The 27,735-nt window shown below is 48.5% G+C and overlaps 1 protein-coding gene across 2 annotated transcripts in view; it reads right to left on the bottom strand.

The window, feature by feature from the left end:
- Positions 1-27,735, bottom strand: part of GPC3 (glypican 3) — a 175,961-nt gene that overhangs the window by 25,747 nt on the left and 122,479 nt on the right. For both annotated transcript variants that reach the window (XM_080366166.1, XM_080366165.1), the window contains 2 exons: positions 20,666-20,786; positions 2,203-2,356 (listed from right to left, as the gene is read on the bottom strand). In XM_080366166.1, coding sequence (XP_080222292.1) covers positions 2,203-2,356; positions 20,666-20,786 — 275 coding nt within the window. The remainder of the gene's footprint in view (positions 1-2,202; positions 2,357-20,665; positions 20,787-27,735) is intronic.

Genomic DNA, 27,735 nt, shown 5'->3' with positions numbered 1-27,735 from the left:
CTTTCTGCCTCTATTACGGGGTAACCACCTTGGGAAGGAGACAGATAAAGCCACACTAAATGTAATAGTTAACTTTGTAAACTATTTCTAGATTTCAAAGCCTGGCATCATTTCAAATCGGCATGCTAACCTAAAATTTAGAATTTGTGGAAAGTAGGGGGGGGGGGGCGGAACGTGGAATGGTTTCTGGTCCCTTTTATTTCATGCTATGTGCATGTGATATGATGGAAAAAAAAATAATTGAAAAATACCCTTTCAAAGTAAAAAGAAATATCATTCTAAAAAATGTTGAAAGTGAGTATTTCCACACCATCAGCAACTTTTCCTGGGCTTTTTTCCAAAATAAAACTTGAACGGAGTCACAGTTTATATCCAATACCAGCCAAATAGGATTCTGTCACTGTCAGATCAGTTTCGCCTTTCTGCTCTAAAGCAAAACATAAAAAAAGAGCATTATGGCACGGGCAAGTGAGGAAGCACCAGAAAGTCTCCCTGGCCACCCCAACGGCACATCTTGTGTCCTCTGAGGCCAGCCAGTGCCTAAAAGCTGTGTTGGACAAACCTCATGCTCTCAGCAACCTGAAAGACTTCACCTGCCAGGAACACAATGCCCCAAAGCCACTGCTGCTCTAAAGTTAATATTTACCCATCCTGTAGCAAAGGCAGCAGCAAACACCCTCCAGCAGAGTAGCACAGGGAGGACAACTCCTCGTTTCCTATTACATGTTCACGTACCGCAGGGATAAGAGGGGTCCACACTGCTGGACAAGCAGGTTGTCAGGGAGATCAATACAGTGATTAAACTAGCCTAGAGATGGAAAAAGGCAGAAAGGATTATATACCCGGCTCCAGAGATCGTTGATGGTATTATGGGGAAGGCTATAAGAGGAAATTTGAAACACGCTAAAAATAGCATAAAGGTGTGACACAAAGATCGCAGAAAATGAAACACGTGTATCTGCTCTCGACTCAGGATGATGTGGATCACCTGTATTTCTTTAATGTACACTTTGATATTTAGTTCTTGGATGAAATAGCATACATTTTATCCTTCTCTGAATTCTGTATTTCTCTTTCAGACTTGGATTGGAGGACTTAAAGAGTCTTTTCTTTTCCTTATCCAATATTTGAATATATGTATTTTATATATTTGACATAATGTGTCAATAATCTTTGATATGAAACTGGCATTTAATATTTCAGCTCTCACTTCATTAAGGATATTTTAATTATCCCAGACCAATGGAAGGGAATTTATAAACATCTGTGCTTCGTTTAAGAGCCCAAATTTGCCTCTTAAACTTCAAAGCTGTAAAGCTGATTTTATCCAGGTTCAGTTGTCTGGTCTCTCAAAGAGCACTGGAACCAGCATTAATTGGGCCAAGCCTCTAGCCCGCAGTCCCATGTCCAGCAGACCCCGCTCATCCATGATGGACACAGCCTCGAACAGCCTGGTCTTGCTCACGTGAATGAAACTGATGCTGCTGCTGAGCATCACGGAGCCAGGAGCAGGATGGCAGTGGTTGGGGTTGGTGGGTCGGGCAGGAGGCCCATGTCCACAGCACGTGTGACTGCCCAAGTCACAACCGGTTCTTCGCTTTCTCCTCCCGGTGGGTGACCAGGGACTACCTTATTAATAATGTAGCTTCAAAGCACGAGCACGGCCATTTTCAAAGCAACCAAAGACATGACTCATACTGGCAAGCAATGCAATTTTAGCCTCTTGAATTTCTCCAAAATAAGACTATAAGGTATTTGTAAAAAATTACCTTAGGTTCCTAAAGCCCAGATCAGAAATATCCATCATTTGCTGCAGTCAGATGATCCTTACCAACTTTCTGATGCTCTCCAGAAAGCTGAAAAGCTCATCTCTATGCTCATGAGTGTGGGCAGCAACAGTAAAGAGAGAAAAGGGTGGCTCTGGGACCCACAGTAGGTTTGCAACCTGTCTCAAACTTTCCCCCATGCATTGCCCTTAACACACCCCTGCAAAACCAACCTGGAAAGCATCAGCATTTATTCCCCAGCTGCTGCCTCAGCTGGCACTGAGGCCAGCCAGCATGATGGGCCATGACTGTGGAGAGCATCAGTGGTACCTGCAGTGAGCGGACCTGAGCAGACCCCGAGAGCAGCTCCCCACACCATCACCAAGACTCAGAACCCACAGAGGGGCAGCTGCTGTGGGACCACCATCCCCATCACCTGCTAAGAACCGGAGCTGGTTCCTCACTCGCAGCTCTCCATCCCCAGAGCCTCCACCACAGTCATCTTCATCGTCGCAGTCTCCGCTCTCCTCCTCCTCCTCTGGGTTTTTTCCTGGAGCTTTTCGGTGGGGCAAAGCCATCCCTTTGAGCAGCTGAAAGACATGAGGTGCCACGGTCATTCAACAGCTTCCCTCCACCCCCCTACTGCTTCATCCCACGCTCGCAGAGAGATCAGGTGACAAGAGGGGGACAGGGCTCAGTGGAGACAGGATGGGGGGACAGGACTCCATCACGCTCCTCATGCCAAAGCAATGACAAGCTCAGCTTCATTCATGGACAAAGCTGCAGACAAAACCTCAATGGAAGAAACAAAAGGAGGAGGAAAAACCACACTGAGTAATTCTGCCCCTTGGCTTCTGCCCAGCAAGCATCACATGAGCTGGAGCGCGTCCAGCCAGCTCTCCAAGACCCCAGTGCCACCAAAGCTCTGGTGTCGGCTGCAAAATACGTGTCCAAAGACGGGGCAAAAACCAGCAGCAAGAGGAGACTCTGTCCAGGGATTCACACTACTTTCAGGGACTATCTCCCATCTGAGAAGTAACACACATGAAAGGAAACAGCAGATCTCTTGGGTCCATATCGTGGCCCACAAAAATAACCTAAAAATCTCATTCCTCACTCTGGAAGTGAAGGGGATGCTCGTCAAAGTTTTTGGGATAGCCAAGCAACACAGCAAAAGGATCTTTTAAAGGATGTTTAGTTAAAAGTCCTAACTAACAGTGACAGGTTGCACATCCCCGAGACAGGGACCCAAATGGTTCCGCTGAGCACAGGTCAGGATTGCTTTCCAAACACGGGTGGGAGACCCTCATGCTGCCCCTTCACAGCACGCGGAGGGATTAGACACATTTTAAGCTCTTGGCTTCCTCTTCCCACCGACTTTTCTGATTTTGCTGTTGCTGAAAGCAGCCAGCTATTTCATCATAAACTCAGATCCACTTTGAAAAAAGTATGAGTCAGCTGGTTAATATATGCCGAAAATTTCTATCATTACCACTCTGCTGTTAAAAGCCTTCTTGAATTTAATCCCAGCACTAAAAAAAAAAATGAAAAGGATAAGTAACTGAGAAGATATTACAAAATGGGAGCTTTCCGCATACTTCAGGGGTTTAGTTAGTTCCATCTATTGCAGCATATGCATGCCTTTCAAGGCATTTTTTAATATCTGGAATCTAGATTATATTTTTAAACTATCAAGCTAGCCTTAGAAAACAGATTCTAAAATATTTAGCTGCTGAAGTTTATACAGCCTTGGAGGAATGCTTTCGGCATCTGGCTTGCTCTGTCCACGGCAATGTCCACATACCTTAGTGTTTATATTAGAGGAGCATAACGTAATGAAAAACAAATGGCTGGATGTGAGACCCCTTTGGGTTTCCCAGCTGCATCAAACAACACAGCAACCCTCTCCTTGGCACGTCCGCAAGCCTTGCCTGGCGTGACAGCCGTACTGGGTTCCGCATCCACGGTAGGAAGCAAAACCCAGCCCATCTCCCCGAAATTCAGGGGATGTGTTTCCATGGCCTTCAACAGGCTCTGGCTTAGACTGGTTAAGTTCACTTTTCAGGAATTTTATTGTATTTAGACATTTACAGGCCTTTCCCAGAATATGGCATAAACACAAAAAAGCAACAAATAAACAAAAAAAGGCAAATGCAGCTGGGGGCAGCACGAGGAAGACCTCGCACAGGAACCCAACACGCTGACCACTCAAGCCTTTACACCTTCACTTGTCTTGCTCTGCTCCAAACGAAGCCCACAGCTAACAGCGGTCCTCAGCACAGAGTCTATCAGCTCGAGGTGGAAGGAGGGTCTCCCGCACACAGCAGCTAATTACAGCACACACCAGTTCAAACCCATTGCCCCAGTGCACCACTGCTAAAAGCCCAGCCCACCATGGTGGAAGGGGACCGCAACATGGTGGAAGGGGACCGGAGGCAGGATGCTCACTCCGCTGCATCCGAGGCACCGAGCAAGCCAGACAGGACCCACTGCGCAGCTCAGCAGCACAACTTGCATTACTTACCCAAAACAGCAGAGGAACTTTCTGGCAGAATCAAGCTTTGGGATATTTTCAGATTTAATAAGCTCAGCAGGGGGCAGGGGAAAATCAGGATTTTTCAGTCGTGTGTTTTCAAACATTAAAATGACTGAGCATTTCTTGTATTACTACTTTTTTCTTGGCGTGCCATAAATTAGCAGCTTAATTTCTTTGCCTTTGTAGCCACAATAAAACAGGAACTTTCTGAGAAGCACTGCACAGGCCCTGACTTTGGATCGAGTGAACGTGACATCCCTGTGCCATGCTGCTCATTTCTTTTCCAGGACAAAAGCTCCATCCTTGTTGACACACTCGCCAGCTGCTGAGAACCACAGGGAAGTTCAATGTGTTCAGTTTTGCAGCTGGCAGTGGAGAAGCCCGTGACACAAAACCTACTGGCACCACTAGCAGGAGACCTGACACAGGGTGAAAATCCCACCCCACTCGTGCATCCAGGCCCAGAAATGCTGTTGGATGCCTCAGCTTTGGCTGAAACAGCAGCCACAGTCCCACTCATTGACCATTACACAACCTCCCCTACGGTCTGCACACTTTATGAAATTATATTTGGTGGACTGAACATAGATTCTCCATCCTTAAATAGCAAGCAGAGTTGACTGTACCCTAACATTACTGCTTATTCATGTCCTGTGGTTTAAAGTCTATGGTAAGAGACAGGAAAATACATAGTCTGGCAATCGCTAAAGTAGTATGTAACAGTGAAACAGCTTTAACTTAATCACAATTCATCCAGCTGTAAGAGTTTACAGTTGTACCTACTCTTCTTTGCTAAGCCATAATGGTAAAAATACTGTATAATGTACCTGATGTAAACTAGAGCACTAAGTGGGGAGTCCACGCGCACGCAGGCATCTCTGAAGTGTCTGCAGGGCATTCATCTTCCATCTGCACAACCATCATGGCAAGAAACTTCCTTTGCTCCTGACTACAAGCTCCAACTGCTCAGACCTGCATCCGTTTTATTTCCAATCTCATCCCTTTTAAACCGTGACCCTCCGGACGGGTAGGGCGGGCAGCGCTGCGGTACCTCTGCTGCTGCACCAGCCGCTGGGGCATCGGCACGGGGGATGCTGAGCAGACCTGGCTGGTCTCCGTACACATCTTGGTCGTTTGGCTTGTCTTGTGGTCTCCTTACAGCTTAAAAAACAAGGCAGATGGGAACGGCGTGCTGAGCCTTTCTGCAAGGAAAGTTCCCCAGGGCATCCCAGCGTGATTTACACAATTATTCATAACCATACAGTGACCAGACAAAAACAGATGCAGCAACATGGGGTAATGACTCAGCTGGATTTGGACGGGCCACCGTATGTTGAAATCTTTATAACTCCTCATTCTTTACAACCACTTTACTCAGAGCTCACCAGCCCACCAGCCCACTGAGCCACCTGGTCTTGTTTTTCCAATTTTAACATAAACACTGAGAGCTGCAACATACTTTTTATCATTAATCTCCCATCTCTGAAAAGAAATCAGTATTGTGTTTCTTGGACTGTAGTTTAATAGCTGTTTTCTTCTTTCAGAAACTACGCCCATGGTATTGCAAATACCAATGTGAGCAATGCCCAAAATTGTGCCCACAAATTCAAATAAAATATCACCAGTGAGCTACTAGCACCGTGCTCCTTTAGGGCAAAAATCATCCCTTTCAACATACTTCAAAAATATGTAAAGAGAACAGCCAAAGATTATTAAGGGGAATAGAAGACTTTTAGAAAAACATTTAATTCCTTCATGAGTTTAGGGGAGAAGTCTGATTGATATTTGTAATCTTTCGGTGGACAGAGCTGTCATTTAATTTAGCTTGCATGACTGAAAGAATTTAATAAAAGTGTTCCATAGAGTTTTGCTGAAATTCTTCGCATGTTTTTAGTAAGCCTCTGGAATACGATCAAACCTAAAAAGCTGGAGAGGACAGAGACTGAACTTGCAGCTAAAATAATATTCAGAATTGTAATATATGCTTAATAATCAAGTATTCACATCCAGCAGAAAAAGTGCCTGAGTGCAGAAACTCCTCTGGATCCCCAGCCGTGTCCATGTGCTGCTTGGCATCATGAAGGGGACCCTGGGAACTCAACCCAGCAGTGAAAAACAGCCCCTGGCTCTGCCAGAAACCTCTCAAAACTCAACCAAACCCACCAGCTTATGACTGTCTGCAAAACCTGGGATGCCTTTCTTCAGGAGCCTCAGTACAAAAAACTTTTGGGAGGAGCAAAGGTGTTATTTCCCCTTGCATCGCGCCAGCTGCCTGCTCCAGCCACGCATTTTCGGGTACCCAACACAGATGCCGCCACACTTCCCACACAACTCCCAAGATTCCCAATAGGTCAGGTTTTTCTATTTTAAATTCCAGCTTGCTGAAAACATTGTTTTGGGGGGAGAAAAACTAGATCTTATGGCCAATCCTGGCCTTGAAATCTGCAATACCGAATAATTTATGGGTGGCTTTTAAATCAGGGCAGCATCATGGGAAACGTGCAGATTTTCACACGATACTGTTCCCTGTTAACAGCTCATTACAATGTACAGAAGTATATTCCCATTATGAAATACAGCTGGGGTTGTTTTGCTTACGAAGGTCATTATCTGATCACAAGCAAGAATCAGGGAAAGGAACCCATTTTAAAAGGCTGAAGTTGTGGACTTTTTGAAAACTCATGTGTTTTGAATTTTGTGGCCTGATCGTACACAAGCATGCAACAGGAGAATCGATTCTCTCCGCTTCCTCTGCTTATTAGCCCTGGAAATAGCATGGAAAAAATTATCTTTTATTAGCAAATACTTTCTTTATTATTTAACCAACCCTCATCTTGAGATTCGCTGGTGCCCTCCACTCCACTTTCCTATTTCCCAGCTCTGTTCAGTTTATCCTTTCTGCGGACAGGGGCCTCGGTGGCACCGGAGCGTGCACCAGCAGAAACTCAACAAACATCAACAGCAGCATTTTCAGTTGCTTCTTTCCAGGCTCTAGAGAGCCCTCCCCATCTTGGGCGGCAACAAAATGCAATGCGCACATTACAGAAAAACTCAATGTTCCCTGGCACCAAACGCCAAACACCATTTAAAAATAAGGATATTTAAAAATTTTAAAAGTATCTGTAAATACCAGCATCTGTACTTCTGTCTTGCAAGAGTGAACACGCATGCATATGCACGGGGGCAGGTATCACTGCCCTTCCAGCCACATGGACAAAAGAGCCTGTTTGGGCAGGAGGACACCCAAACTGGTTTACTTACAGCCCTTCCAGTTAGATGCACCTTGGCAGCACAGATGTGGCAGAGAAGAAACCTGTTCCTAATTGTACTCCTATTTCAAGCTCAGCACAAGGAGCAATCGCTAATCAAGTGTTAATAAAGTAGAAGCAGATTTTGGCGCTGGAAAAGTAATTTTCAGTGCTTGGAAAAACAACAAGTTGTGCATGTCAGCTGTTTTATCAGCTGCTCTGAAAGCAAATTCTGCACTTCCCCATGCTGCCTGCTTCGAGATGTCGCAGGTTTTGCCCTGCTGAAGCCATATCCAGCAGATCAAGACCCAGGCAGCACTTTCTGCCTGCTCTGGGCAGGGTGGGCAAGGGATGGTGCTGGGATGCCCTCCCCATGCACCGCTCCTGGGTCACTCCTGATTTGGGGCTCCACACCAACCCACGGTGATGGGTGCCAAAAGGGGTGAACCATAGCTCTGAGTTTATATTGTGCCTCTTCACCTGCAAAAATGTTTTAGTCTTTACTTCTAGCGCTAAAAATGCCATCCCCTGGAACAGGAAAAATCCCTACCATGCATCACTCGGGGTCTACCGGCACAGCAGGACCCCCTTTACTGTCTTCACAGGCTCCAGAGGAGATGCTCTCAGCTGCCAGTAAATCAGTTTTCCTGGTCATTCTCCTGATAGCACAAAGAAGCTGGTGACAGCAGTGAATTATTGGCAAAAGGGTGGCCCTACTTTATGGATCATCAGCCTAATTCCAGATTAGCTATGAAAACTGACAACATCCCTATGGGTAAAGGAAGACAGATAAAGACCCCTAAGTGCTGGCAGTAATTAAAATGGGTCCACACTGGACAGTAAATCTCTTTCGGCAGCAGAAGGAGCTGCCAAGCCGTTATGGATTGCTCTGGTTTGGTGAGGGCAGGCTGATGCCCGGGACAGGATGCTCCTGTGCACGCAGAGGTTAAGCCCTTGCTGGCACCAGGGCAGGCAGAGGGACCAGCTCCCGCCTGCTCTCCCCCAGGCAGGGGAGGTGTTACTTCCCCCAACCCGAACAAATGCTCATTCATCACAGGGCACATGTGAAAAAGAGATTACTCAGGCTTTACGATCAGCTCATTCACCTTATATCCAGTTCCTTCCCCTTCCACCCTGCAGCTATTTATGGCTTGTTTTTGTGCGGTAGGAAGGAACAGGACGATGTAGGTGCCGAGCAGGGCTGTGGAGTCCAGCCCAGCCTGCTGGTGACCTGGGCAGTCCCTGTCTGCTTCTGGCCTGTCCCCTGAGCCCTGCATTGATGCTGATGCTGGAGAAATGCTGCTTTTCTCTTTGCGAGCTGCCACAGCTCCTTCTCCTCCTTCACAATTCTGAGACCAGTGGTCCTTCAGCAGCCCTTCCTGCACACCACCATCCACCTCCGCCAAACACAGACATCCCTCAAACTCCAGAAACCCATCATTAAACCAGTCATTGAACACGTAGTTGGAGCAGGCAGTAGATGATTCCTTCAGCACCTTGCAGGAGTCTGCCTGGACCTTTTCCTGCCAGGATCGGACAGACTCCCACGAGCTACCACTTCTCTAGAAGTGACGTAGGAATGGAGCTATTTGCCGCAAACAGCCCCTTCCAGCTCTTCTTTGCTTTGCCTGGACTGACCTGCAACATTTCCTCAGTCCAAGTCTCTGCCACAGGGCCCATAACTGTTCCAGATCTGGCACTACTCATACCGGAGCAACTCCTGAGGATGTCTGGTGCACGACCCAGAAAACCTGTACCTTGAGAAAGGGGAGCAGAATGCCACGTTAATCCCATGGGGCACTTTTAAAGCTGCATCAGGGCAAGATGAATATACCAGCAAGAGCTGGTATTTCAAGATTGCTTGGGCTTTCAGAGTGCCTGGAAGAATTAAAAAAAGAGAGCTGTCCTCACCAGGTACATAACCACCCACACCTGTCAAGGGTGGAAAAGGCTCCACAAAGATGCTCCCTTCCTTGCTACCTGTAAGGGCTGCCTGCCTCAGCCCCTCCCCACACCACTTCTTCACTGGCTTTGTATCCCTGTTCCTTCTTCCCACAGAGTTTCTCAGTATCTTACCAGTAGCCCCAGCTGCCTTCCCTTCTCCCTTCCACCCACTCTGCATCACTAGACAGGAGAACTTGGACGAATTTCTCCACCTGTCAAGCAGCCACCCTTCAGGGGGCTGGCAGCTGAGTGAAGTTGTGTGGGAGCCTACAGGGGCCAGGACCCATCACTGCTATGATCCATATTTTCCATATTTTGTTTAGTTATGTTGGAGCAGAATCCCACTCTGCCATCCAAACACCGCTCAGGAAGGCCCAAAGCACACGTCACCAGAAGATAAAACATGAGACAACAAGCAAAGCAGGAGCACAAGGAACAAGACGACAACATGAGTAGAGGTGAAGCAATCAACCACCTCATCGCCATCACGTCCTTCAGACATCTGAGCAGGGATGGCCTGGAAGAAAGGTGCCCTAGATGCAAGAGAATCTAGGAGGACATGTAGGTATCACACCACCTTGAACTGTACGCTAGAAAAGCCCCACGTTTCTGTAGAGGGGCACCAGCGTGCCCAAGGCAAGGTGGGCAGCCACGAGCGGGTCCCCGCAGCTTCCTCGCCGCCCAGCTCAGCCCAGCCCACATGGAAGCGGCTGGGAGATTTCCTCTTGGCTCAGGCTCCAGCACACGTGGCTGCTCTCCGGCTGTCAGCAACGTCTGCTGGGGCTGCCTGCAAGACAAACATCTCGTCCTTGGCACCAGGTAGGAAAAGGCAAGCCGAGAGCTGTGCCGGAAGGATTTTCTTCCCCCCTTCTCCTTCTGCCACACAAATAAGAGGCAAATCTCTGTCCCGGCCACTTCCCTGTTGCCCTAAATGCTCCCAGCGGAGAACATCATCTCAAATCATGTATTTTTGTGCACAATGTTGTCTTGTACAGAGGTTTCTGCCAGAACACCAGCCCTGGTCACCCTTGCCTCACCCTGCCCTCCCTGGGGGCTGCTCCTTCTAGCTTTACGTTTGCATTCCCTTCACCCCGGGGCACTGGAAGCCCCAAAAGAAACGGCAAGCAGTTCTGCTGAATGTCCCCAGCCCCACAGAGCTGTCACAGGGGACTGAGCAACTGCCTCATAGGCCAGTTACCACCGGTCATACAAGACGACCCCAGCGCAGGGCTGATTACCAAGCTGTTGATTTCAGCAGAGACTTAAATCAAACAGGAGGAGGAGGACTCCACGGCTAACACCCCCAAACCCGTTAGCTAGGGAGCAGCCTGTCTGCCCTCCCTGGGGACCCGCTTACCACCGCACTGGGACAGGTTGCGCCTAGCGGAGCCCGGGATGCGCTCCTTGGGAGCTGGAGGGGTTGGTAGCCTCCAGCATCCCATGGCCACCGCTCTGTCCTGCGTGGAGAATGGAGTGGGGGGCCCGCAGGCAGGACAGGGCTGGTGCTGCTGGGGAAGGCGCCCAGCTGGAGCAGGGAGCCCCGAGCCCCAAGCCTGGCTGCCACAAGTATTTACGCACTTCACATTAAACAGGCATTCAACTGAGACAAACCAGACCAGAAATAATCCCAGGAATGGGGTCTCTCCAGCCTCCGAGGTCCCTAATTAACGACTGATGGCTGGGCTGGCTCCTGGGCAAGGTCACAGCTCTCTGCATTCAGAGCGTGGCTGCTGTAAAACCTAAAGAGGAGAAAATTTAACTTCATGGACACAGCTTTTCCAGTATCGATATCAGCACCGAGGATGGGTCTACAAACAGGATAAGGAAACATCCAGGCTGCAGCACAGGCACCACGGATACAACGGGGTGCAACTCATCCCCGACACTGAACGTCTTCCACAGAAACAGACCCTGCAAGGCTCAGGCCCCCTGAGCTGCAGGCAGGAGGAGCCCTGCCCGGGCTGGTTCTCCCACAGAGATGCACAGCCACAAACCGAGCAGCTGAAGCAACTCAGCATTTAAATGAGGTTCAAAGCTGGTGACTTTATACCCTCCCCCAGAGAGACCCAACACTCACAGAGGAAGCCCTGAATGCACCTACACAAGCCTCACCCTCAGCATGTAGGAGCTTATGTGCTGCACAAAAAGGTCAGTAAACTCCTTCCTCGCTTGTGGGCAAGAGGCATTCCGAGGGTCCTGCCAAACAGAAAAAGGTCTTCCTGCCCATCACGGTACTTCTTGATGGCTCAAACACCATCCTCTGCCAGCTGCCTCCCCCATCCCCTGCTGACCATGCTGCACAAGTCATCATCTTCTTACATGTGTCCTCAGAAAGGCCACCAAGCACGTTTTCTTCTTTTAAATATCATTCCCTCGCAGTACAGTCGAGCGAGGTCGTAGGCAGTAAATACTGCTGCAATCTAAACTTCCCTGCTTGCTTGCAGGTTTTTCGGTGCTGCAAGGGCCATCTCTCGCAGCACGTGCTCCAAGGCAGCCCAGCCTTTGCCATGTCAAAACCAAGGTAAGAAGTTTAACGAGCAACAGCATTAACTGAGAGAGTCCTCCTGAGCCGTAGGGGTTTTTGACACCTGCCCCAATGCAGACAGGTCACAGCAGTCGCACTGACTGGGGACCGGGTTAGCCAGCACAGAGACCTGCCTAATTACAGACATCTGCTTCGTCAGCAGGTATAACAAAAGGAGTGAGATTGCAAATTATTCATTACCTAAAACTTACAAAACCTTTTGCACCTTCTGGCAGCAGCACAGCTTGCTTAGAGGAGAGCTGCAGCAGTCTGTGCCAGCTGCTGCCTCCATGGAGGTGGGGTAGAGCATCAGGAGAGGTCCCAGGAGCAGCTTCAGCTTCTCACCAAGCCAAGCCAGTGCTTTAAAAAATGGGACCACCCGTTCCCAGAGCCGGGTTGCTGGGTGGGGTGTAGATCTGATGCCTCTCCTACTTCAGACCAGAAAATCTCTGGTAACATTTCTCGTAAGAGTGAACTTCTGTAGACAGAGGATGAACTGCTTCAGCTGGCTAATGTCTTTCTGCACACAACAGTAAGACACCTCACATGGCCCTTTTAATCAAAGGGATGCCAAACCAGCAAGTGCTTCCAGTTCCTTCAATACAAGATACACACAAACACATAGCAGCCGAGCAGACAGCACCTGGAAGGCCTCCTCCGCTACCCATCCCCAGCTGGTGTCATGGACCAGATACACATGAATGCCTTCAGGAGAAAAAAAATGCCCTAAGTGAGCCTTGTTCCCAGTGCAGAGTGGTTGGTGAAGTGGCAGAATTGCACTGGGAAAATCCCTACTCTGACCTTCCCAGCACATGGAGCAGCGAGGAATGGAGCAGGAATCTCAAAGGTATCCCAGCTCACAGCAACACTGCTGCACACCCTGCCATGGCTGGGCACAACGGTCCCGAAACAAACCGCAGGGATGTGTGACCGACCTCCCACCAGAGCTGGCCCTCCCTGCCCACGGCAGGTCTGACAGCGCTGCTTCTTCCTCCCTTCCTGAGATCATCACTAGGTGGTTACATGATGTCAGGCTGGAACCAAAAGTAACATTATCGTTAACGAAGGTTTTTCTCAGGAACAAAAGCAACCAGATTTGTTCCCTGGCAAAAAGACCACAGGTTACCTTCCAGGTCTGCTAATGAAGATTAGCACCCTGAATCTCAGTCCCCTCTCAGTCTGGACCACACTTCAAAAACCTTGACATTAAGTCAAATTTTGGAGAAAAACACATAAATGAGAAACCTACCAATCATCCCACTAACACCAGAGTCAGCTGCATGCTCGCTTTGTTACTGGGACCATCAGTGAGGACACCCCCCAGGACATCTAGTGATTAAATTACCAGCCTGAGTCACAGCACAAGAGGACACTTGATACAATTAACAAGGCCCAGAATAACTGTAATTAACTGTTAAATTGGTATCAATGGCTCCACTTACACCATGTTTTGCTGCACAAGGATTCCTCCAGGTTTGCTTCCTCCACAACAGGATAAACTCCAGCACTGGTACAGGATATCTGGTGTTTGTTTTAAAGCACCGCTGTGCATCAGCTGCATGTTATGGACACAAAAGCAAATGAAGCCCCTTTAATGGTATTTTTTTTCCAGCTGATTTCCACAGCATTGTTCGGAAGCTGATCCCTGCAGGACACACCTGAGGCACCTGCCTCCCTGCAGGAGCTGAAGCCACAGGGGCAAAGTTGAATCCCTTCTCATGAATAAGACTGCAGCAACCAGGGAATTTTAGGGAAGAAGAGTGATAAAAATGCTATTTATGTCACCCAGAGGTTATGAACGCCAGACAATAAACTGGTGTGGAAACCAGCCAAAACTGCCACCCATCCAAGCTCAGCCCCAGCAGCTCTTGCTGAGAAAAGCAAGGAGCCAGATTCACTCCCCAGGAAGGCTTTGCTGCTCCTATCGCCTCAACTGAGCTGAACATCTTTTCCGATACTAGCGGTGAAGCACCACGGATGTATAAAGCAACCCCTGCCAAGGCAAGTGGGATTAGCAAAAAGTAAGCTCAAGCGAGATGTTCCTTTTTCATACCGATAAAGGAGATACACAGCTTCACACGAGAACACATCTTTCCCGGTCCTCTCCTGTGTGTTCCTGAAATTCACTGCCATCGGAAGGACAATGGAAAGCAGGAAGGGACAGGAAACAGTGAATCTTGTCTCAAGAAATGACAGCTCTGCAGTCCCATTATTTACCAAAAAAAGGGGCACGTGGCCATGGAGCAGAGGATTTGGGTGCTCTGAGGAAGACCCCACAATGAATTAGCTTCTCCAAAACCTGGCGGATACAAAGACTTTGAATATTGATGGGCATGTTGGCACTACCTTCAATAAAAACAGCCGGTCAGCCACAGACAGGCTTAGCCAGGTTTACACAGCACACAGGAGATGCTCAGTACAAATCGAGTTCTGTAGTCACTGAGCAGTACCAGAAACGTGCCTATTTACCACCCTTTCCTTGCTGAAAATGGGAAATAGCTCACATTCCGCAGCACGGGTACCTGCACAGGCACCCCTCACACCCCCCTGCGCGGTGCGAGCCTGCGGGTAAAACAGCCAAGGAACTTCAGCAACACAGCCCGGATTACTCCTCTGTTTAAAAACACGCGTGCAAACACACCGGCTCCAATTAATCTCCGGCCATTAAAGGAAACCCATTTCGGCTGACTTGTGGCCACAGTGTTCCCACAACAAACCCGATAAAGCCGGGATGTTTGCAGATAGGGTGCCAGCGGGCGATAGCTGGCGTGGGCAAACACCAGCTCTCACTGAGGAGGCGAAGGAGGGCTCTGGGTTTAAAAAGCAACCCGACAGTGAGATACATTCAAATTTAATTACGTTCTCGTTAGAGAGGGTCACACTTCCCCTGATTTAACTGGCCCTGGCAAAATCTTGTAACTGCCGCTTGCATATGGAGTCAGCGAGCATTTACCCGGCGCGTTAACAAGAGCCGAGGCACGGCTCAGAAGGACGAAGGATTTAGTTTTTAAATACCAGGCCTAGACTTGGTGGAGCTATAGATTATTTTGTGCAGTAAAAGAAGAATTAGCTGATCCATTCCAAAATGCATTTATCATTAAAATAAAAATCTTCTGTCATTTTATTTAATAGCCTTAGTAAGAAATAATTGCAATGTCTGGTTGCTTTCAACAACATGTGGTTTTAATATTTTAATTGTTACAAACTGTTTAATAATGTTCAACAAAAGGCGTGTCCAAGTAATTATTGTGTTTATTAACATTTCTTTTGAGGACCTGATAAATTATATTACACATATACAGCACTTCAGACATTGTAGCATTAACTTATCAAAAGTGGAAAATTAGCCAAAAGCGACTTGTTTCGGTGCAATTTAAATATTGTATTTTCAAGTGATAAGCGTCGTGCGTCACATTATTCAACAATCTGGCAGTTTGTGCATTTTTCTAATTATTACGCCGCTTCATCTGGTCAGGAAATTAAAATACAGTGGGAATAATAAACTCGCAAAGCCTAGCAGGCCGCAGAGAAACGCTCTTCCACCAAATCTGTCAAAGTCACGGATTTTTCTGCAGGGGAAATATATTCCTGAAAACTCCCCAGGGTCTCCCATAATAAACTTAATGGCTTTCCCCACGTCGAGCCGCTGGGGACAGGGTGCGAGGCAGCTCCCCGGGAGCCCCCGCCTGCCCCAGAGGCACGGGCAGCCACCCCCTGCCCCCTGCCCGGGGACCCCTCGTGCAGGCAGCCCCTCGGCAGGTCCCCCGGCAGCACATCCCACCCTTCACCGCCCCCAGCATCGTCCCCGCGCACTGGGCTCAGCCCCTCTTCGCCGGTCCCCCACACTCCACCATACTCCGTATTTTGAGCAAAGGGGTTGAGAGAGACCCGGGCGCAAGGGCACGGCGCTGTTCCCAGGCCTATTTTGTTTACATTTGATTCAATCAAGTTGTGGCCTTTTGGCCTCTTTCCAAATTAACTTCTGGGTGACCTCCGCCATGCCCTCTCCCAGCAGCCGGGACGCAGGGAAACAGCCCATTAAACCTACAAACAAATATAGGGCACATTGCTTGATCAAACCAGCTTCAAACATGGCTATTTAACCACCACGGCATGCTTTTTTGCAAACTTCAAGTCTATTTTGTCTTTGGTCATTCGCACCTCTGGGCCTTTTTTTTTTTTTTTTTTTTTTTTTCCCCTTTCCAGCTAGAGCTCCATGTTTTACTGCCTCGTAAAACTTCTAAATTTTGTTCTCATCCTCCTGTAAACCCCATGAAGAGCCATGCAAGGCTCTTTCACACGGGGCTTGCCACAGGAACTGGGTCTTTACACCGAGCACGTGAAGAAAGGCAGCAAGATCCTGCTTGGGGGAACAGCTGTAATACTCTAAGAAATTCTGCGTTCCCCTTATTTCCAAGGAAATAAATCAAGGCGGGTTTCTCAGGGTCTGTGAAAACATATTGCCTGGATTTTGATCCCCAAAGGGTTTATTTTTTCAAGAGCTTATATGGGAGTTAGATTTCTGGCTAGAGAATATGCAATATGATAAAAACACAGTCCCTATACGGGGCAATAAATTACAGATTGTTTGATGTGGAAACCAAAGAACTGTCAAGCTCCAGTATATCTGAAATATTCTAAATGAGCCCTTAACTCGAGTGTCTGGAAATGTACAATATGTTTCCAGGCCCTTCAATCTTGTAAAGACACATGTCCCCCAGTTAAGTTTCCTTTTATGGATTTTATTATTCATTTTTGGTGGGGGTTTTCCTCTTTCTTCTTGCAAAATTATGCTCTTCCTCCTAGAGATGGTCCTATAATAAACCCTAGGATTCATCTAAGCATAAAAAGGGATTGGGACCGTGCACAAGCTTAAATAGGCAAGTGCAGTAAGGATGGGGTAAAGCATCGATTGCCACCTTGTCGGAGCCCCGTAAGCACTGCAGAGGGCACACAAGTCACCTCGGGACAGGGAGTGACAGGAGGGAAGACCAAGACATCGGCTGAGCTGGTACCCACAGTGTCTCCATCCCTGCTGCACCCTCACACCATCATTACCCAGGTAAGCTCTCCAGAGCCTTTCTTGGAAAAGGAGGATCAACAGCAGGTCACCAACGTGGCAGAGCATGCAGGACATGGGACACCACAGCTCCCGCCTCCGTGCATATCTATTAAAACTTGAAGCTCATCCTCATCTGCCAGCCATCCAAATGTCCCCATGGTGGGAGGAAAATGGAGTGACCAGAGGAAATAGCTCACCTTGCAGACTGCTTTTTGCCTAGGGATGCTACCAAGTCACAAAAAAGCCTGAGCAAGACCTTGTGCTGACACTGAATAACCTTTCCGTTTCAATAGTTTCACATGTGGGATGAGTGAAAACCCTTCTAGCTAGAAACAGACCCCATCCACTCTGGGAAATAAAAGTTAGGAACCAATTCCAACTCATTTTCCTGAAGGTGACCCTTGGCCTCCCAGCTGAGATAACAATGCTAATATTTATGGATGGGCTGTTCATGCCTCTGGGCACACAGCAAAAATAACTTAAATCAAAACTTGGTAGACATCGAACAGAACTGGGGGGGGGGGGGAAAATTCCTTACTTCCAACACAGCAACAATAAACCATCTCACCCACCGATGCACAAAAAAATAGCACCACCCACAATCACACATTTGGGTGAAACAAAAATGGTCTGGAGTCTTGCTGTGGTGAGTAGGCACCATTGAGGGGGACTCATCCCGAAAGGTCTGACTTGAGACAGCACACCACTTGGGCAGCCAAGCTTTACTCATTTATTTAGTTTAGCTTGATAAAAGATGCTTGAACCAAACTAATACAACCTGGCAAATTTTTACATCCCCTTCTCTCTGGGTTAGGTATCCTGTACTCCTTTCAGCCCCCATGGATGTTGTTCTAATGTACAAACCCCATCCTTATCTCAAACTGCAGAAGTTTGATGAGAATTTCTCACATATATATATATATATATGTGCACAGTTACCCGGATTCTGTTTGAGAAGACATGAACTAACAAGCGAACACTATTTCTGCACACACACACACACACTCACCAAACCCAAGCAAGCTCAAAAACGTGGTGTACTGCTGAAAGAACACATGTCTTTCAACAGCATGAGCAGTCTGGAATAAATTGAAGCCAAGTCATCGGCAAATTACAGGCATTAGCAAAAAACTACAAGTAAAAAGCTGTGGAATGCTCCAAGAATTGCTCCAACTAGCATGGTTCCTGAGTCTACCCACATCCAGAAAATCCAGGCCACATCTCTAACACAACACAGAGGGAGGAAGTCATCACACGGTACTAGATGCACAATTTACTGTAGTCACATGGGGAATCCAGTTCACAGCTCTGAGCACTACACTCCAAAAGATGCTCCCTTCTCCAAAACCCTTAAAAGCCACTGTTGGCTTAAGCTTGGTGGATAAGGAGATTTTCACACACCCCCAGCCCAGGAGTCCCCACTGCTTCCCAGATCTGAAGCCAACACCTGAAAAACACAACTGTAATTCATCCAGAGCTGCTGCTCCTTCCACATTTCCTACTCTTTGGCATTCAAGATGCATTCCAGATGTGAAGGAGAGTGCAAAACTTTGGTAGGCCAAGAAAATAAGTGTATGGTGAGCTCTGACACCCCAAATCCCAAATTTAAGTAACCTGCACAGTTTTTTTCCCGGTATATAAGCCACTTACCATAGACTACAGACCCTCCGCAAGAATAGTTAGGTTTATAAATAATCTTCACAGATCACTTCCTATTTTCTCCTGATTTTATTCTCAATTCCCCTTCTTTCTCAAACACAACTTTAGAACTTTACCTGCCCCCCACAACATGTCCCAGTCTGACACTGCAAGCCACAGAGGGGATGCACTGCAAAAGATCACGACTGCACCGGCCGTATCCACCCCCTTACCACTACTTTTCTCCGAGCAGCAGCTGACAAAGACACTCTGCTGCCGCAAACAGCTGAGTTCAGCCTGGCCATGTTTACCCAGGGTCTCTTGTTCCACAGATCTCCGCTCCTCAGCAGCCTGAACTGTTCAGCAGAGACCTAACTTGACCCAATCTGGCAGCCAGCATTTCACAACCACTTTATGTCAGCAGTTTCAAGTACACTAATAACCATGTTTTGTTCAGTGTGACTTTCTCACTGTGAATGGCAAAATATCATTATCACCTGCAGGTTGAAGCCTGCCCTCTACCCCATTTAATAGGGAGCTGACTATGCTATTCCGCGCCCCCCCCCCCCCCCCCCCCTTTTAATAATTATGGGCTGTTGGCAGATGGCACGGCGAGGCATGGGAAGGCAGAGCGGGCTGCGCTGCCGCTGCCCACATCAGCTCCCGTGTGGTGGGCTGCTCCCGGGGACCCCGAACCCCTCGCTGCATCCCGCTCCCAGACAGCACCTAATGAGGCGTGCCTGCATCGCAGGGCACGGGGGTTAAACTGGGAGCTGCTATGAAAACAGTCCCTGGCAGTCATGGGAGCAGGAAAGCAGAGGTTAGCAGAAAAGTCGCTAAGCCAGCAACTCCAGGCAGAGCAGCCCTTGCAGCCCACCCGGCCGGGAAGCAAAGCTGGGCTTAACCCCAGGAACCCGCCGCTGCCCAAAGCCTCGTGCCAGAGCGACCCTGAACAAGGTCCCCACTGGTAAGAACTCTCTTGGAGAGACTGGGCAGCTCAGCTCTATTAACAGACAGCATCACCACCTGAGTACTTGCCCTGCAAGGTCCCAGTCCTGTGTCCCTGAAAAGCTGAGAGGTCCAAGCTATCAGCTTACTGTAAAACGTTCCCTCTCTGAGTTTACTCAACGACACGGAAAGGAGAGCAGAGTCCAGAGCCAGACCCCAGACTGGCTGGCCCAAGGGAACGCCACAGAAGAGCTCTGGGAAGTTAACAATTGCAAGCTGAATGCCGCGCAGAGGTGCCACCTAATGCCTTGGCAGCGGTGGGGCTTGTTCACAGACCTAACTTGGCCTGACACGATGGGGAGAGACAAGATACTGCTTGTCCCAGCATGGATGCCAGCTCTGAGATTGTGGGAGGGAAGCTTCCTCCAACAGTGAAAAGGGTCTCATCTAGCTCTGCCATTTCCCCATTCAACAGTAACTTGCTCCAGTAGTGACTGGGAGTGGATGTCCAGGGAGATACAGCAAAGAAAGAGGTGACCCTCTCTGCCAGCCACAAGCAATGCCAAAGGGGACTCCTCTGACCAGAGGGGACATCAGGTACGTGCCACATAATCCCCGTGCTCAGGGACACCACAGCAGTCCCATCTTTCTTCATCCTTCACCGTGCAGGGGACGGATGCCCAGCAGACGCACGCTGCAGGACTGCATCCACGCATCGCCCGGGCAGAGGCTGAGCCCTGGAGGGCTGCAACGCGCGTGCCCTGCAGCTCCCTACACCCACAGAGCACCGCACCGGCGTGCACGAGTGAGGACCTGCCACACGTGCCCTGTGAGCCCAGCACCGTGCAGGGCTGAGGTGGCACTGACTCCACACTCAGCTGCTGAAGATGGAGATGCCCCAGGTTGTCTGGCTGAGCCCAAAGAAAGTGTGGGGGAGGCCAAACTGATTTGGAAACCACCCACTCTGGAGCCATCCCTGCTGGCATGCCTGCAACTAACCTGGTTGATGTGTTTCAGCTTGTCAATAATCTGGCTGATCACTGGCTCGGGACCTTTCATCTTCACCTCATGGTTGCCAGGCTGAGCTTTTGCTCCGTTCCTTGTGATCTGGGGACTGTACCTGTGGGAGTGAGAACAGAGGAGACCACAATGTGATGGGCTAATAGACAGGAGATCTTTAAAGTTCAGTACAAACAAAAGAAATCCCAAGATAAGCACCATCCCCTTCCAAAACAGAGAGCGCAAGACAGTTAATAATGGCAAAGAAAAGGCAGAAGATTTCCATAAACATTTCTGCTCTGCCTTTGCAAACCAGCAAGATGATGTACTTGTATCACTTGAGGACAATGAAGTCCTTTCCAGTCCATTAGTAACCAAGGAAGACATTAAACAGCATACAACAGGGATAAACATTTTCACATAACTTGCACCCAAGAGTCCTAAAAAAGCTGGCTCAGAAATTCTGGCTCGCTCATGTTTGTTTAAAATAAATCTTGGCAGACCACAGAGACTCCAGTACAAGAGCAGTAGTGTTGTGCCCACAGCCAAAAAAAAAAAAAAAAAAGTGAGTGGGATGACCCAGTTAACTGCAAGCTGATTAGCATAATATCAACCCCCTTGCAAAATAATTACTATCACTGATGTGTGATTTCAATAATAAAGAATTAAAGAATCAGAATATAATTAATGCTGTCAACATTGCTAATGGAAAATAGGTGTTGTCAAACAATCCTGATTTCAGTCTTTGATGAGATCCAGCCTGGGGGATCAAAGTAACTGCTTAGACAGAACACACCTTGACTTTGGTACGGTGCTGGGCTCTGCACCACACGATACCTCAATTTACATGGGTACTGGGCAAGACAGTAAAGCACCCGTAGAGCACACTAAGAGCTGGTGGAGAGATCTCCAGACGCAGGTCTCCACAGGGACCCTCACACAGCTGCCACGGCAGCTCTGCAGAGGAGGGCGGCCAAGTCTGCGCTCAGCTTTTTCATCAGCAATTAGGAAAGAAATATAACTTCACTACTGCAAAAATTACGGAATGGCAGAGTTTATCAGAGCAATAAAAGTGAGGAGGGACAGAGGGATCACTGCATGCTTGCCTTTGGAGGAACACGTTTCTACACCCAGCACCTGGGCAACAGCTCGTGACGCTCAGGACGTGAGACAAGCATATCTGCACCAACCTCAAACTTGGCTTCAGGACCAGAGCAAGCGGCTGCTGCCACCGACTGCTGGCAGCCACAGCAGTGGCACAGAGCACACTGGTGCCTTCTCGAGCTGTGGGTTGTTGGAATTCATCACAGTCCCAGTGATGGGGTACGCTACAAGCACAAACCAAGTCCTCATCTCCAAGAGCTGACAGCCCCAGCACATGCTGCCAAATGCCAGCACAGCCTACGAAATTGAGATTGCTGAGATAATGCCAAGCATCAGTCTGCTCTACGCTACGTATGACTGTTGTTCCAGTGCCGTGGGTAAACATGATGAATATTCCTTTCTTTCCTTTCTGCGACTCATCTCCTACACATCGTGTCCTTACCCAGCTCCCAGCACCAGCCCCAGCAACTGCCTCCCTGTCTGCCAGCTCCCCGCTTCCCTGCCCACTAATCTTTCATCCCCAGGCTGCCGGGCGAGCTCGGGCGATGACAGTTGGCCCATTTCACAGAGGCTTTGGGAAGTGGGACTTCAGCAGGGATTTACAGGAGGGGAGGGAGATGGGAGGGATGGTGGGGCCAGCTCAGAGAGGATGTTTGCTAGGGGAGAAAGGCATCGGGACACTCAGCCACGACAGCTGTTGGGGCACACTGAGGGTTTTGGGGGTACACAGGGGGCTGGCCCCACTTCAACTCTAAATTAGGAATGAGACTCACTCAGACGTGTGGGGATACAAAGGCAACCCTGGATTTATACTGGTGCAGCAGGAATCTGCCCTGACCTGAAACGTTCGCATCATTTAGAATGCAGGACTGAGGCTGATTTCCACTCCGAGGCTTTCTCAGAGCAGGAGCTGTACATCCAGGAGCGCTCCGCATCCCCAGCCCCCGTCCCCAGCGCTGGGCACTCCCCATACAGGTGAGGGCTGACGACCCCATGAGATGCTTCATAAAGATGACAGATGAAGATGTGAGAAAGGAGGTGTTTGTGCCTCTAACAGAACGGCACATGCCTGCATATATACCTGTTACCAGGTATAAAGAGCTTGTGCAAGTACAGGAGAAGCATCACTGCAAAGCAGAGACATCAACTTGGGTCTCGCAAGCCCCACCAGCTCCTCAGCACCGGGGCAGCTGCCTGCCCACCCTGCAGGGCTCCAGCTGCAGCACCGTGCTGCTCAGGCGTGAGGGACTGACCCCAACAGCTCTGTTCTCCACCCAGACACCTGTCCCCATGCTGAGGCCTCCCATTAGGACTCAACATTTTGCAGAACATGTGCTTTTTTTTTTTTTTTTTTTTTTTTTTTTTACTTTTTAATAGTTGCATTACCCTGGGAAGTACAAAACACAGCTACACCTGAGACACAATAGCTCCCAGTTCAGAAAAGCACTTAGACGTGCAGTTAGAGGCTTGTTGTAGGCTGAAAGCTAAGGAACTGGGAGAAGTGGAGCCAGAGAGCGCCAGGCGGGATGGCAGCTTGCAGCAGCCGGTAGCCAGGAGAAGGTCTGGCCTCCTGGCAGGGATGGGAGGCAGGACCACATGCTCCGAGCACCATCTCGTGGGAAGACACTGCTGCCGCAAGCACAGACCTGCCTGGCTCTGCAGATGCTTGGGCTTAACTTTTTGCAGGGGAGTAAGGCATTGGGAGCAGTGAACTCTGCCACACAGTCACTTAAAGCCACCGTGCCAACCCCACAAACACATCTAGCGACTGAACGTAAACATCCACAAGACCCATGGCTTTTTAGGTGCCGAAGAAATTACCGTTTTCAGTGTTCGCTGTAAATTTAATTTAAAACACTCTTCCGAACTTTAAAGTACATGGCTGAAAAGTCCCGTGTGGTTTAAAAGATTTAACTAGCAGGATAAATCTCGCACAAGCAAGAGCAGAACCTAGCCCATTTGATGTACACCAAAATTAATACAATCTCTCTCCTAAATAGTTTTATACAGAGAAACTCAAATAGCTTGGGTTTGCGTGGGTGAAACTCCCTCTGAAATCCACACGGTGACTGCCAGAGAGGATTTCTGTAACCTACACAACATCGTGCAGGAGGCAGGAACACAGTACCACAGTGTTGTTTTGTACACCACAGTAGTACGCCATGACTATGTGTCCAAAGACTGAAATTGCTCTCCAGAAGGCTCCACTGGGGTGGTGAGGCCCTCAGATCACCTTCCTCAGAGCAAAAAGTCTACCAGAGAAGGAAGCAAACCTGAAGGCATTTGCAGAGGGATCTCTCCCTAAAACAGTGATGCTGGAGAAGCAGGGTGCCACCACCTGGGTGCTTCCCACCTGGCCAGGTATGAAGGTACATACTAGGGCCAAAATGAATCATCTGTGTTATTCCAAGAAGTCATTTGAAGTAGCAAGGCAGGGGGGACTGCAAGCTGCACATCTGTGACCATGAGTCGCAAAGAAGCAGATGCACAGGGGTGTGCTACATCCGACTAGCCTGAGACATGCTCCTGTGTGCCTTGGGTGCTTCAGGACACACTGTCCCTGTGTTGCTGAGCCAAGGCCCCCCAGTGTACCCAGGTATGAGGGGGACACAACTCACCCTCCACTGGGCTCCTCTCTGCCCCCGCACCAGGGCCAGGATGGCAGGCACTCAGCCATATGGGATGCAGCCAACCGAAAGGGTTAAAGACTTTGAAATGTAGCTTCAGTGAGAGATGAGCATTCCTGAAATGCCAGAAAAGCTAGAAAAGGCAGCTGGCACCCCTCCCTGCAGCCTGGGCTGAGCAGCCAGGCCTTATTATGGCAGAGAGATGCTTTTGCAGTCTCCACCAAGCTGGAGGATGGGGGGCTCCTGGAACAGTCCCAACGCAGGCTCCCCTGCATCCCTTGTAAGCTGCTGCAGGGCTGGCAGGCTCGCAGGTCCCACTGCAAAGCCAAGCCAAAGCATCACCTTCCTCCCATGGTCTCCAGCCACAGCGCAGAAAAGGAGAAGTCTCAGAGCTATCTCGAGCTGCTTTCAACATATGCCAATAAAACGGCCCCTTCCACAGAACACTTGTGCCACCCCATGAAACCCACGACATACCTCTGCCATGGTGATACCGGCACTGAACAGCAAAATATGCACAGTGGTTTAAGTCCACCCCATGGTCCCAGGGGGTCCCTGCGCCAAAGGGATATCAGTGTTGCAACATGAGCATGGTCTGGCTTCCACTTCACAAGCAAAGCCCAAAATACTTTCCTCTTTGACGTGTCTCAACGTCAGCCAGCATGCATCTCCTTGCTCGGGCTCCCTGGGTATGGGCTCTTGCTGGGGACATGGTATTTTCCAAAGACAAATGTCACATTGTAAAATGTGCTGATAAGCAGCCCTCACTAAAAATGGTCTTAAAGACAACCACTGGATGAAAACACTAATGATCTGAGGTCTTCTGTTGGGGACAGCACAGCTACAGACCCTTTCTGCTCCTTCTCATCCCCCAGCCATAAATTACAAGGTATGCAGTCAAATTAAGGGATTTCCCCCTCCTCTCCTCCCCACCATCCACAAACGTTTCCTGTGAACGTTTGGTCATTCCTGTCCAAATGCAGCTCCTTCCAGGCTCTCATTTCAGAGCAAGGAAGACAAGATGACAAACGCAATTTAAATATATGGCAATGAATGTAAAATGCACGTTCATCCTACTTGGCTGTGCTAGGCTTAAAGATGAGTTACTGCAATGCCTGATGTGATTTAGATAAAGTAATCGTGTAAGTCAAATATAAAGAATTATACCTTTTAGAAAAATGAAAATAACTTTATTCAAACAACAATTAATTTATGCCTGCTTTCCAGTTGCAAAGTATTTATTCAAATGCAGTCCCACAATTTAAACAGCACGGTGTCCCTTGCAGGTTCTTCCCTACCATCTCTGTTCACTGAATCCTACTTGTCTGAGGGAGAGGATGGGGGACAAACACAACACAGGCTGCTACAAGACAGGACTAGAACACAAGACAAGGGGTTTACATTGCACAGGACTTCATAACCAAGCTGGAGAGAGCAGCGTTTCCAGCACCCACAATCCCCTGATGCTGCTCTGCATTTCGAGATGAGACTTACTACAGGCCACGTGGGCTGGTGACATAAAGTCCTCACCACACAGGAGGCACAAAGATAAGAAAAAGGGGAGACAGGAAAGAAAAGTGTCTCCCCCCACACTCCCTGCAGGATCTCAAGTCTTCTCTCCAGCTGGTTTTCATGAGTTAGTGAAGGTGGGCACAGTGGTGATGGCAACATTTTACTGTCTCTGGCCCTGCTACCTTTTGGTTTAGTGGGACAACTTAGTGTCACATCAGTGGTGTGAGTGGCAGGTGCCAAAAGGCTGGAAGAGCTGCTTCCAACCCACTCATCCCACCCTGCAGACAGGGAGTAACTCCTGGGTGAGTCCATAAGCCTCCAAGAAGAGGTGATAACTTCTTTCCCTGATAGTTTTCTCTCTAAAGAGAGAATTTCCAGAGATACCTGGTCAGTCATAGCAATTGCTCAGAGGTGGGCTGGGTGTGGGGTGCAGGTCCACCCCAGCTGTCCTCTTCCATATGGAGTGTGTGGTCCCACCATCCCTTAACCATATGCAGACATCTGTTACACGGTGATGCAAGTGGCAGGAGAGAGGAGGGGTGTATAGCTCTCAGGTGCCTTCCTGGATTGCAAAATGCACCCAGTTGCTTGATTGCAGTGAGTGCTAGTGGTCATTGCAGGGTTTGCAACGCCACAACCGATTTACACCACCAGCAGCCCTGAGCAAGCTTCTTCAAAAGCAACCAGAAGGATCCAACGCTCTCAGTGGGGAAAGTTCTCACCTAAATAAAAAGGAGCCACTTTCTGCTGGTTTTCCAAATACCAACACCTTGCAGCCTGGTCTCAGTACCATGACAGCCCTCCGAGATGCTGCTGTATCAGTTCCCCACCAAAGGGCAGTGGCTGCCTCTTCCCAACCTCCCTATGCGATGTGCTGCAGCTGGTGAGCGTGCTGCAGATGTTAGTTTGGTGGTAAACGTGAAGTCTCAGGTAATGACCTGGTTCTGGAATATGGGACTTTAAGAAGGAACAGCAAAAGCTGTAATATTCATAGCAAAACAACAGGAGTCTGTAGCATAAAAAGGGCAGCCTGAAGTCTCCCTCCATTCCTACTTAAGTTCAAGACAAATAGATTATGGAAAAATTGGCTAAACCTGAGACCAAGCAGCAGGCTTAACAGAGGAAGATTCATGATCTTAATTTCTGAAATACTCTGGAAACAATTATGGCCACTCAGTAACCCACTGAATTTGCCTACTACCCTTTCATTATAGCTTACATTTGCTACAAAGCTGTGTTTTATGTGCTTGAAAAGTTATACAGCCTCACTCTTTGGGGACTCCATTGTATCAGATATTTTGCAGCACTGCCAGAAATAACCAAACCCTTCATGAACTAAAGGGTTATTGCTGGCATGGAATTTCCTTTGTTCCAATTACAGAATCTCATTTTTCTCTCTTGCTTCCAATTGTGCTTTCATTGTTTATGATTTGTATGATTAAAACAAACCGCAGTTCATTGGCAACAGCAGGGAAATCTGAGACTTCTAGCTTGAAGAAGAGAATCTGGCAAGGTGCTAAAAATATATTAATTTGGAATTGGTATAAAGAGCACAAGGCTTATGCCGGTGATAGAGATTACGGTACAAGTTTGTCCTGAGAAATTTGGAAATGGCAGAATCTAATACTTAACATGCTTACAAGTTTTGCAGTGGGCAAATGTTGCTGTCATTCTATTCAGAACAGCTTGAAAGGAATATATACTCATGTAAGCAGATTATTAAACTCTGAGAATCTAGATTTTTAATAGGCTTGTAGTATTAAATGCAGCAAAACCCTCATACGATATATAAGGCTCACCTTGGAGATTCAGACACCGAACTCCCAT

Source organism: Falco punctatus (assembly GCF_963210335.1).
Source record: "Falco punctatus genome assembly, chromosome: 15".
Taxonomy (NCBI): domain Eukaryota; kingdom Metazoa; phylum Chordata; class Aves; order Falconiformes; family Falconidae; genus Falco; species Falco punctatus.
Note: the sequence above shows the minus strand (reverse complement) of the source record. Positions and strands in the feature narration are given on the sequence as shown.